Source organism: Rhinolophus hipposideros (genome assembly GCF_964194185.1).
Source record: "Rhinolophus hipposideros genome assembly, chromosome: 9".
NCBI classification, from domain to species: Eukaryota; Metazoa; Chordata; class Mammalia; order Chiroptera; family Rhinolophidae; genus Rhinolophus; species Rhinolophus hipposideros.
The window spans coordinates 57,053,248-57,064,331 of record NC_138055.1 but is presented as its reverse complement, the minus strand read 5'-3'; the positions used below and the strand labels follow the sequence as shown (position 1 = coordinate 57,064,331).

General features: G+C 49.3%; 2 protein-coding genes across 2 annotated transcripts; one reads left to right on the top strand and one right to left on the bottom strand.

Moving 5' to 3' along the window:
- Positions 1-128: 128 nt before the first annotated feature.
- EEF1AKMT3 (EEF1A lysine methyltransferase 3) lies at positions 129-6,563 on the bottom strand. The gene is made up of 3 exons (XM_081059710.1): positions 6,255-6,563; positions 6,028-6,139; positions 129-2,094 (listed from the first exon to the last, which is right to left on the bottom strand). The coding sequence occupies exons 1-3, from the start codon at positions 6,429-6,431 to the stop codon at positions 1,703-1,705; spliced, it is 681 nt and encodes a 226-aa protein (XP_080915836.1). The 5' UTR covers positions 6,432-6,563; the 3' UTR covers positions 129-1,702.
- A 452-nt stretch (positions 6,564-7,015) lies between these two features.
- METTL1 (methyltransferase 1, tRNA methylguanosine) lies at positions 7,016-10,822 on the top strand. The gene is given in 7 exon segments (XM_081059711.1): positions 7,016-7,150; positions 7,152-7,157; positions 7,870-8,033; positions 8,943-9,127; positions 9,220-9,333; positions 9,473-9,574; positions 9,735-10,822. Coding segments are annotated over 7 exon segments (831 nt in total). The 5' UTR covers positions 7,016-7,046; the 3' UTR covers positions 9,891-10,822.
- The last annotated feature ends 262 nt before the right edge of the window (positions 10,823-11,084 follow it).

The following is an 11,084-nucleotide window of genomic DNA, read 5'->3' as shown; positions in this document are numbered from 1 at the left end:
TGCTGGTCGGAGGGAGCGCATTCGCTTCCCTTGGTTGACTGAAACTACATTTCAGGAAGGAATTACCTCCCCACAGGTGAAACAGGAAACCATGAGAGAAAGCCGTCACAAAATAACAGTACAAGACATGCAGTAACACTTTTGTTTACTTCAAATGCAATTTCATATTGATTATCCACTTATGACTCAAGACAAAATTGTGAGGTAGGTGGGTAGGTTCAGACATTTGCCAGAGGTTGCCTAAGGAGGTAGGGGTGCAATCCCTCCAATAAACCCAGTAAATATTTGTTGAATGAACAGAATATTTGCTGGACACCTACGTTGGGCCAGGAACTGTGCTAGGCTTCAGGGAGTTATAAGTAAGTAAACCACAGCCCTACCCTCCAAGGTAATCTAATGGTGGAAAAAATAGGGAGCACACATATGACCACACCAGACAAGTTAAGTCCCATAAGATGGACAAACAGTTAAAGAGCGTCAACGGAGAAAGAAATCACATCCAAACAGGAGGCTCAGGAAAAGCTTTTTCAGCAAATAGGCTAAGCGTAATGAGGATTTTAACAGGTAGAAATAGCCCTTCTAGGGAGGGAATCATTTAAAAAAGGAGGAGGAGGAGGGGTGGGTGGAAGAGGAGGAGGAGGAGGAGGAGGAGGAGGAGGAGGAGGAGGAGGAGGGGAAGAAGAAATAAGTCAGGGAATCTTGGTGTGGATTTAGGGAACAAATAGTAGACCTTATGTAATTTGGTCCAAGGTTGCAATGCATGTTGGAAACCAGTAGGACATGAAGTAGAGGGTAGACTGAGTACCAAGCAGAGGAGCTTACTCTTACTTCTGTAGGCAGCAGCAGAAGCTACACAGAGCTGATTTTGGAAGATCACAAGAGTTGAAGTCCAGGAGTCCAGAGGAGGTGATATGTGGCCCAAGGATTAAGATTAAGTAAGGAGAACCCCAACCAGAGGTACCACAGTGGGAAGAGAAAAGAGGTGAAGGTAAAACACAGTAGGAAAGAAGGACTGACAGGGCTTGGAAACTTAAAGAGAAGAAGAACCTAGTACTTAGTGATCAGGACCCCAGCTCCGAAAAGGATGAAGTTACAGTCCAGAGGACAGCTCTGCGGCCTATCCCCAGCTTCAGGCCTGGGAGAACTTGACCCAGTTAGAGCCATGGGCCCACCAGACTCTAGAAGCAAGAAGGTCTGAGGCTTCTTCCTTTCCAGCCCCCCAACAAAAGCCTGATTTCCTTGGATGCAGAAGAGATATTTAATGCTTATGGTTTCTTCCTTTTAAAAAAATTCCAGTAGAATCTGCATCCTCCCCTCCCCCGCAAATCTATTCTGTATAAAAAGACAACAGCAGGAGAGGAAGTAATCAATGATAGTCTCTCTGTAGCCCCTGCTCTCACATCCCATTTACTTCCCCCTCACCCTAAAAACCCTGGATACCTTCCTATCTTCCTCTGCTGAGAACAAGAGCTGGGAACTTCCTTTGCACTCTAACCCAGTGTTGCTAGGGCTCTAGGATTCCTAGCAAGCAGGCACCTCCTTGCACCTGCCCAAGAGTATCTGGGGGAACTAAGAGGGAAGGAGGAAACAGAAAGGCAAGGGAAATCCATCCTTTTTGGTCCTTATGTTTCTGGCCTTATGTTTCTGGAGACATGGCAGTTCCTTCATTAGTACAAGGAGTTCAAAGGAGCAGAAGGTGACATCAAGCAGTTCTTGGTTCCCTGTGTCTGGCCCTATAGATGTTGACATTCTCATCCTCATCCCGCTGGGCCAGCTCCAGTTGGAAATGCTGGGGCAGGAGTTGCTGAAAGAAGCTCTCTGTCCCATGCTCCTCTCTCATCTTGGAGGCCAGATAGATGGTGCCATGGGTCCCGCACAGGTGTTGGAGGGTCCCCAGCAGCAGTGGGAAAGTGGGCTCCAGATACACGATATCAGCCCCCAGCACCAGGTCATAGTCTCCAGGAAAGACATGTTGGTTAATCCCCCAAGACAAGGCGCGGACCTGGGCCCGGCCTCCAGCTGGCACATTGGCCTGGACATTGCGCTGGATCTGTTCTAGGGCCAGGGGTAGGTCAGTGATGGTAACATCCCCCCCTGAGAAAAAGGGAGGAGAAATCAAGTCAGAGGGACCAACCAAGGGGTTTTGGCTCCTGCCCAGAAGGTCCAGAGATCTCTGGACCTAGAGGAAAATGTCTTGACAACCCGAAGTCCATACTTTGGCTTTTAGTTGCCCTAACCTCCATCTTACCCACCGCCATTCTCATTACTCTACATTCTACAACATCAACATTCTCTCTAAGCTAATCTTCAACCTCTCTGCCCCAAACACAGCAATCATACGAGTATGTCAGCAGAAGCCTGGCAGCACTAAGCTAGAGATGGGCTATGTACCCACCCCCTACTGACACAGATCAGCCTTCGGGGGTCTGGAAAACTTCCCAGAAGACATGACCTCAGTGAGCTTTAAAGGACAAGTAGGAGTTAGTCCGGGGAGTTTTCCAAGCAGAGAACAGAGAGTACGAAGGCCTGGAGGTGAGAGAGCACAGTATATTCAAGGAAGGCTAGATCTTAGAGAATGTAGAAGGGAGGAAAAAAGTGTCAAGACATTAGAGTAAAGAGAAAAATGGTTATGACATGCTAAGGAGATTCAGGCTTGATTCTGAAGCCAATAGGTTTTAAAGGTAGAAGTAGGAGGTCAAGATGATCAGATTAGCATCTCAGAAAGTATATGTACCGAGCACCTACTAAGTTCTGGGGATACAGTGGTGAGCAAGACAAAACCTCAGCCTTCCTTGAGTTTTATTCTAGAGGTAGAGACACACTAAGTACTGCAAAACTCTTTAATCATCATCATGATGGCCATTATAGAAACGAGAAGTATTAAGAATTCATTCATAAATATTTATTACATGCCTATATGCCAGGTATTGAGAATAAACCAATCAGATGAGAATCCCTCTGCTCATGGAGCTTATAGTCTAGTGGCAAGAAACAGACAACAAACAAAATACATAAAATACACTGTATGTCAGATAGTAATAAATTACTCTGGTGAAGCTGCAAGCAGGGAAGGAGGGTAAGAACTGCTCGGGGGACAAGCAGGGAAGGTAATTTTAAATTGGATGGTTAGGGAAAGCCTTACCGAGCAGATATATTTGAGCAAAAAAATGGAAGGAAGTGATGGAACAAACCAGATGGATCTCTCAGGCTAAAACGCACCCAATGAGGAACCAGCAAGTGCAAAGACATTGAGGTAGGACTGTGTCTGGCAGGCCTAAGGAGCAGCAAGAAGGCCAGTGACTGGAGCAAAGTGAGGGGGATAAGAGTAGGAGCCAAATCCTAATCAGGGCCTTGTCAGGAGACTGTGGGAAATTTGGCTTTTAGTCTGAGTGAGATAGGAAGCTATTGGAGAATTTTAAATGGAAGACATAGATTAACTTATGCTTTTAAAATATTACTCTGGGCACAGCCAGATGGCTCAGTTGGTTAGAGTGTGAGCTCTGAACAGGGTTGCCGGTTCGATTCCCGCATGGACCAGAGAGCTGTGCATTCCAGAACTAGATTGAAGACAAGGAGCTGCCGCTGAGCTTCCAGAGAGCTTCCGGAGGGGCGGCTGGATGGCTCAATTGGTTAGAATGCGATCAGCATAGAAAGGGCATTGAAATCCATGAGGCGATGGGATTGCTTGGGAGAGAGTGTAGACAGAAAAAGGAAGGGCTCACAGCACTGCTCCTGAACCCTGGAGCATTCCAAGTTTCCATTGTGAAGACAAAAAGAAACCAACAAAGGAGAATGCAAAAGAGTGCCCTTGAGGCAGGCAGAAACCAGAGGTGCCAAGCCCTGGGAACCAAAGGAAGTGTTTTAAAGAGGAGGGAGTGTCAAATGCTGCAAAATCAGGTAAGATGGGCTCATAATTGAAACTTGTATTTAACAACATGGAGTTTGGAATGAAGCGCAGCCTCGACTAGAACAATGGAGTGGAGGGGGCATGGTGTGTGTTGGGTGGGTGGGGGGAGTCTGATTGGAATAGACTGAGGAAAAGATAGGAAGCGAGGAAATCCAGACAGTGAGTATTAACTCTTGAGTTTTGGTGTAGAGGAGAGAAACAGGGTAGTATCTGGAGGGATATGTAGGATCAAGAGTTTTTTCTGAGAGGAGAAATTACAGTATACTTATATGCATTATACAGAGAGAGAAAGAAAGAGAGAGAGAGAGAGAGAGAGAGAGAGAGAGAGAGAGAGAGAGAGAGAATGATCCAGAGAGAAGGAAAAACTGGTAATGCAGGAGAGTTGGGGGAGGGGAGGTGTTTACTGGAACTGTCTTTGAGTAGATGAGAAGGTTTGGTGTCTCGTGACAAGTGGAGGGCTTGACCTTAGCTAGGAGCACAGCGCATTCATCCATGGTAACAGCAAAAAAGGCAGTGAATACAGACCCAGACACAGTTAGGTGAGTAGATGTTGTGATAAGACCATGTGGATATTTTCTATGAGAAAATAGAAGCTATCAGAAGAGATAGGAAACAAAGCCATCAGCTGAGGGTAAAGATAGGGGAGGAGGCATTTGGAGGTTTGAAGGGTAAGAAGGCAGGAATCATGTGTTTAGGATGTAAGGGGAAAGGGCAAGGGATGAGATGACACAGATTTCTGCCTTGGCAGCTGAATGGGGGCAAAGGAAGAGAAGCCAGTCTAGGAGCAAGTGAAAATAGGTGTTTCATCCATGTTACATGCCTTTCTCCCATTTTAGCATAACTGCCCACCTCTCCTCCACCCGTCCTTCATGGAAAACTGCTGTTGACCGCCCTCGGTTCTTTTTGAGCCTGCTGTGTTCATAATGTTCACCTCCTCCTCTTCTGACAGAGCTTCTCCTTGATGGATTCCAGGGAGTCAAGGGAGACATGGCCACAGAGAGTCCACTGGCCCTGCCCATAACTCACCAGAGTTCTGTACTGTAACATGTTCCCCATCTTCCCCACTAGACCATGAGCTCCTTGGGTAGGAGAAAGTTGTCAAACTCGTTGTATTCCAATACCTAGCATGATTCTTGGCACATAGGGAACTCCAAATACATGTTGGTGGAATGAATAGAAGGATGAATGCCTGCCTCTGGTAAGACTTCCCTGAATGTGACCTAGTTGTGTCCATCTAAACAAACACGTTAATTTGCATTTCTAGGGAGATGACATTGTGTTTTTAAATGAGTGTTTTCAGGGTGAGGTTTTGTCTGCCAATTAGATTATTAATTAGGAAACTTTCCTTTGTAGTTTTTGGTTCTTGACAAAAGTGAACCCTAGTTTTCCTTACCTTTTCCTTTCCCAAGTCTGTAGTGCCTAATTTCTACTCCACTTCGCACAAAACACACTCTAACCCTCAGAAACTCATAAGCTTTCTCCCAAGCAATCAAAACCATAAAAATCTAAACTATATTCATAGTAAGGTTATAAAGCACTCATGAGGTTTTAATACCACAGATTACTCCCCCTACAGGGTGCTCCCCAAATATGCATTTTCACAGAAGACCATGTCTAAAGCAAAGGCTCTTTTAAGTGACAGAATTGTCCCTGAAATCATAAAGAGAAAAAAAAAGTAGAAAAAACTCTTATTGGAGTAGCCAGTTAGCTCAGTTGGTTAGAGCGTGGTGCTCTTAACAAGGTTGCTGGTTCAATCCCCACATGGGCCACTGTGAGCTACGCCCTCCACAACTAGATTGAAGCAACTACTTGACTTGGAGCTGATGGGCTCCTGGAAAAACACACTTAAAATAAATAAAAGTTTAAAAACAAACAAACAAACAAAAACTCCTGCTAAGGCTTGCCTAGTTTTTATATCCTGCCCAAATAACCACCCTGGGTGCTTTGACAGCCAATGAGCGCTGCCTGGCACACAAAAGCAAGCGCAAAAAAAAAAAAATTATAAAGAAGCTACTAGACTGGTCCCAAACCATTCCCCTCTCCAGAGAATTCAGGAAGTGACAATTTCTCCACATCTCCACCCCCACCAAGCCCGTTCCTCCACCGCAAAGCTCACGCACCCTGCAGCGCTGCCAAGATCCCCACGATGCCCGTCCCCGCGCCCAGTTCAATCACTTTCTTGCCTTGGAAATCCACATTTTGACTTTCGAAATAGTTGCACAGGCTCAGAGCCTACAAGAGAAAAAAGAGGAAAACAGACTGTCGTGGAGATGGCTCCATATGGGAGAGGGAGAGTCCGGGGTTTGGACCTTCCGCGGACCCTCGCAGAGAGCCACCCACTCCTCACCGCTTCCCACACGCGCGCTGCCACCCCGAGGCGGGATCCGAAGTTTTGCGTGATGCTCAGCACGTGCCCACAGAAACAGAACCGGCTCTTCTCCGAGTAAGAGTCGGCGAAGAGCCCGACCTCCCGTGGGAACACCGACTCGGGCTCGGATGCAGGATCTGAGAGGGGGTCCGCCATCTGGCCCAAAGAGATCCAGGCGCCGCAGCCAGCGCTGGGATCCCGGAGCTGGAGCGGGGCGGGGGGCGGGGGTCGCCGGCTGTCTCCGCTGCCCGGTGGCACCGAGCCCCGCCTCCCCGGGTTTGCCCTCCTTCCTCCAGTTTGACTTCCTGGATGTGGAATGAGGAGTTGTCCCGTCCGCTATGGTCCCCAGTGAACAGTCGATGGGACTCATTCCAGACCACGCGTGCGGGTCAGACCCGCAGATTAGTCCGAGACCCGGAAAGAGGCGAGCGGAGCGAGAATTAATTCTGTAGGAAATGGGGTCCCACATCCCTCTTACCTGCGGGGTGCACTGGTGCCTGCCACCAGGATGCTAACCCAGACCAGGCCGACGTAGGATAAGGAAAGAGTGTGGGTGCCGCCTCGGGCCCTGCCAACCCAGCTGCAGACTTGGGGTGCGGAGGCACCCTCTTGGTCTCCCCCCCCGCCCGCCCCGGGTCCTAGCCCAACCGAATTCACACTTGGGTCTTTAAGGGGCGGGGTCTGTCCATAACGTGCCTGACTGCGTCATTATCATGCGCCTGGGCCTCAGTCTCCACGTGGGTTTGGTGGGAAAACGCGGCAGTGGGGATCATGGCGGGAGCCGAGCCTGGGGACGCTGCAGGAGCCCAGGCTTCGCAGCCCCAGAAGCGCTACTATCGGCAACGTGCGCACTCCAACCCCATGGCGGACCACACTGCGCTAGTGAGTGAGCAGGGCAGGGGGAAGGTAGGGGGGCGGAAGTCTCAGAACAGCCCGGAGCAGCCGGGGAGACCGATTGTGCCGGGACTGCTGGGAGGGTTCAGGATAGACCCCGGAGGATCGGCTGGGTGACGTCTGTTTTGAGGATGGATTGGGAAGATTTGGTGGAGGGCGGAGTTGGCGGCTTGGGAGGGGGCGTGGCGTTCTGTCTGAAGTCTGGGTAGTGGTGCAAGCCTGGGAGAAAAAAATTGTCAGAGACTAGAGAGATGGTGGCAGAATGCCTTTTCCATCTTTCGGTTTCTTTTGTTGGATATAATAAAAGGACAAACGTACGCTCAGCCCCTCCCTCACCTCACTCCATCCTCTTCGCACAGCACGTAAACAAAGTAAGGTGCCTTAGGCAGCCAGTCTTGGGGAAAAGGGGAACTTGTGACCCAGAAAGGAGAGCTACCCAGCGAGAGTCACATCATCTCCTAGAAATGGAGATGCGCAGGTCAGCAATCACGAGCCTCATGATGGGCCTATGATTCACACTGGGGGGTTAAGGGTGGTTTCCACTGTGTCTCCTAGAGGCCACAGAGCCCACTCTTACAGAATTTTTGAGAAACACTCCCATCTACTTCCCACCCTTACCCATCCACCCACACACATGTAGTACCACTTTTGCAATGGTATGACCAGCCTTTTCATGTTACTCACGTCTTCTCTCCAATAGCCCTGTGAAGCCAGAGGAAATGGATTGGTCTGAGTTATACCCAGAGTTCTTCGTTCCACTGACTCAAAATCAGAGCCACGATGACCCGAAGGATAAGAAAGAAAAGAGAGCTCAAGCCCAAGTGGAGTTTGCAGACATAGGCTGTGGCTATGGTGGCCTGTTAGGTAACACTCTGGCCCTTTCTCTGGGACAAGGAGAGGCATTATCTAGTTTCTGCCACCTCAGCAGGTTTGGTGGGGGCCATAGTTGGCCTTTCCCCTTCGGACCAGACACTGGTGCTGTGACATCAGTGTGGAGAGCCTCCACCTTCCCTCTCTGGCCTTTGCCCTGGAGAAGGGAGGAGCCTGCCTCAAATGCCTCCCAGAACTTGGGTTGTCCTGTCTGGCCTCACCCCTGGCCCCAGTCACTACATGAGCCATTTCACCTGCCAGGTGCCGGGTCAGTGAGCTGGTCAGCACAAGCGTCAGAGATTAGCCACTGTGGCCAGTGATCCTGAACCGTCTCAGGGATTCCACCACTCCCTCTTCCCCTCCCCCCTTCTTTACCAGAACTTATTCCTTCTGCTCCACCCTCTTGTTTTTGAGTTTCTCTGATATTGTCTGTATTGTCCCATCCATGCTTGCTAGGCCACTTCTTTATTTTTAGATGTTCCCATAAAGATAACAGCATGACAGAGAGGAAGAGCATGGTACTTGTTGGCAGAAAACTTAGGTTCAAGTTCTGGTTCTAACTCTTCCTTAGCTCTATGACCTTGGGCATTTCTGACCCTCAGTTTCCTCATCTTCACATTTACCACAGAGTGTTAAGAGGATTAAATGATGAAATGTGTAAAAACGCTAAAGCACTTGCAAATGTACAGTATTCCCAGGCCCTCCCACTTCCAGTCCTGGTGACACTTCGGAACTCCCCCAGCCCTCTACTTCAACATAGTAGAATCATTCATATAGGCATCTTTCTGTCTTCATTTGCCATTCCTGATTTTGGTAGTTGCACACTGAGTCTTTCCTATGTTGACACCTTGGCACTTCCTGCAAATATGAGGTTGGTAATTCCATTCCTGTTTCCGTGTCTAGTGGAACTATCACCGCTGTTCCCAGACACACTGATTCTGGGTCTGGAGATTAGGGTGAAGGTCTCAGACTATGTCCAAGACCGGATTCGGGCCTTACGAGCAGCTCCTGGAGGTGGCTTCCAGAATATCGCCTGTCTCCGCAGCAATGCCATGAAACACCTTCCTAACTTCTTCTGCAAGGGACAGGTGGGGAGAGGCCCTGGTGGGTAAGGCTGGTAGGCAGGTGGGACATGGAGGCCAGGCTCTCGCAACTCAGTCCCTGCATGTGTGTCTCACAGCTGACAAAGATGTTCTTCCTCTTCCCTGACCCACATTTCAAGCGGACGAAGCACAAATGGCGAATCATCAGTCCCACACTGCTGGCAGAGTATGCCTACGTGCTGAGAGTAGGGGTAAGTCGGGAGTGGGAGGGAGGGTGCGGTGAGTGGCCTATTCAGGGACCTTCCACTAAGTATTCAATGGGGGTGTATCTCATCATCTCACTGTTCAATTGCATGCAGCCCCCTGTCTAGGATAATTTTGCCTGTACAGGGCCTGGTATATACCATAACTGATGTGCTAGAGCTACACGACTGGATGTGCACCCATTTTAAAGGACACCCCCTATTTGAGCATGTGCCTCTGGAGGAGCTGGTAAGTTGGGGGCCTATAAGGGAAATTGTGAAGATACAGGCCCTTTCCAGAGTGGTTCTTTATTCTTTGAACCCAGTTTAGTGCCGATAGGATGGGATGGGAGACTAAGGGCCAGGGGCAGTCTGAAGGCGGACAGGGACTTACGAAACCCTTCTCCCAGAGTGAAGACCCCATTGTTGGACATCTGGGCACCTCAACCGAGGAGGGAAAGAAAGTTCTACGCAATGGGGGAAAGAATTTCCCAGCCATCTTCCGAAGAATACAGGATCCCACCCTCCAGGCGGTTACCCCCAATCCCACCCCTCCTGGTCACTGACTGCTTACCTTGCCTTAGCTGGACTCCATTTCCAGGGACTAGAAAAAAAATCAAGCCCCCTGGAACTTCCTAGCTGAGACTGCTGGGCCTGAGAGGCAACAATCTTTCAAAGAAGTTGGGGAACTACCCAGGGGCAGAATCCTGGTTTTCACAACTATCCCTGCCTCCTTTCACCTTCCTGCCCCTCCACTGTCAGGAGAAAGCTGAAGAAGCTGACTGGGAAGATCAGAAGACCTTGGACGAGAAGAGACGTTTGGCGGGGTGTGGGGTCTTGCTCTCCCTTAGCACTCTCTTCCCCCTCTGGGATCTCTGATCAGCTGGAGTGGGGAATGCAATTCTCCACTGTCCATCTAAACTGCCTGCTAGATTCAAATCACCTGTCCACTTGTGTGTACTTTGCAATCCTGGGGAGAACGTATATGTGTGCACATGCCTGTGCTCCTGTTTCTCAGAGAAGCCTAGAAAGCGTATCAGATGCTTTCTCCCATCCTCTCTGCCTAAGATTTGACCTGGGGAATTTGTGCTTCCTTTATGGTGGCTGGAGAGTCCCAAGGAGGGGTTGAGGGTGGAGACCCTTTCCTTTTTCATGTTGACCCTTCATTTCAGAGCTGACTGGCTGGCACAGCCTGATGGGGATGGGGTCGGGGAGTGAGGAGCCGAGAAAGAAACAAGGATTCTAAGGCTAAAAGTGGAAAGGGGCTAACTAGAAAGCCCCCCAAAGGGGATGGAGTCTGTTGGAGATTCAGAGTGTTCACTTAGCCTTTGCTCTGTCCAGCAGCCCAGAGAAATCTCTGAACTTTTCTAATTTGAAAAATTCCTTCATTTCTTCTCAAGCCCCAAATTCCCATGGCAAGGACAGGGACCTAAAAGACCCTACCGCCTACCCACCCAAGGAATAAAGACGAAGGCTCCGGGAGCAATTTTAACTCATTAACTTACCTGTCATCTGCTCAGTGTAATAGTGCAGGAAAATTCTGCTCACATGCAGAGAGGATGCAGCCTGATAAGCCAAGAATATGGGGATAGCTACAGCTGTGCCTCTTTCCACGCTTCCCTTCCCGGAGATGCTGGAGGATGGGGAATTCCTGAGGGGCCCACTAGCTCACAGGGGGAAGTGATGGGAATGTCAGGAACTGACTATCTTGGTCACCTAAGCTTCTTTAAGTAGCCTTTCCCAGGAAGAGATCTTTAGCC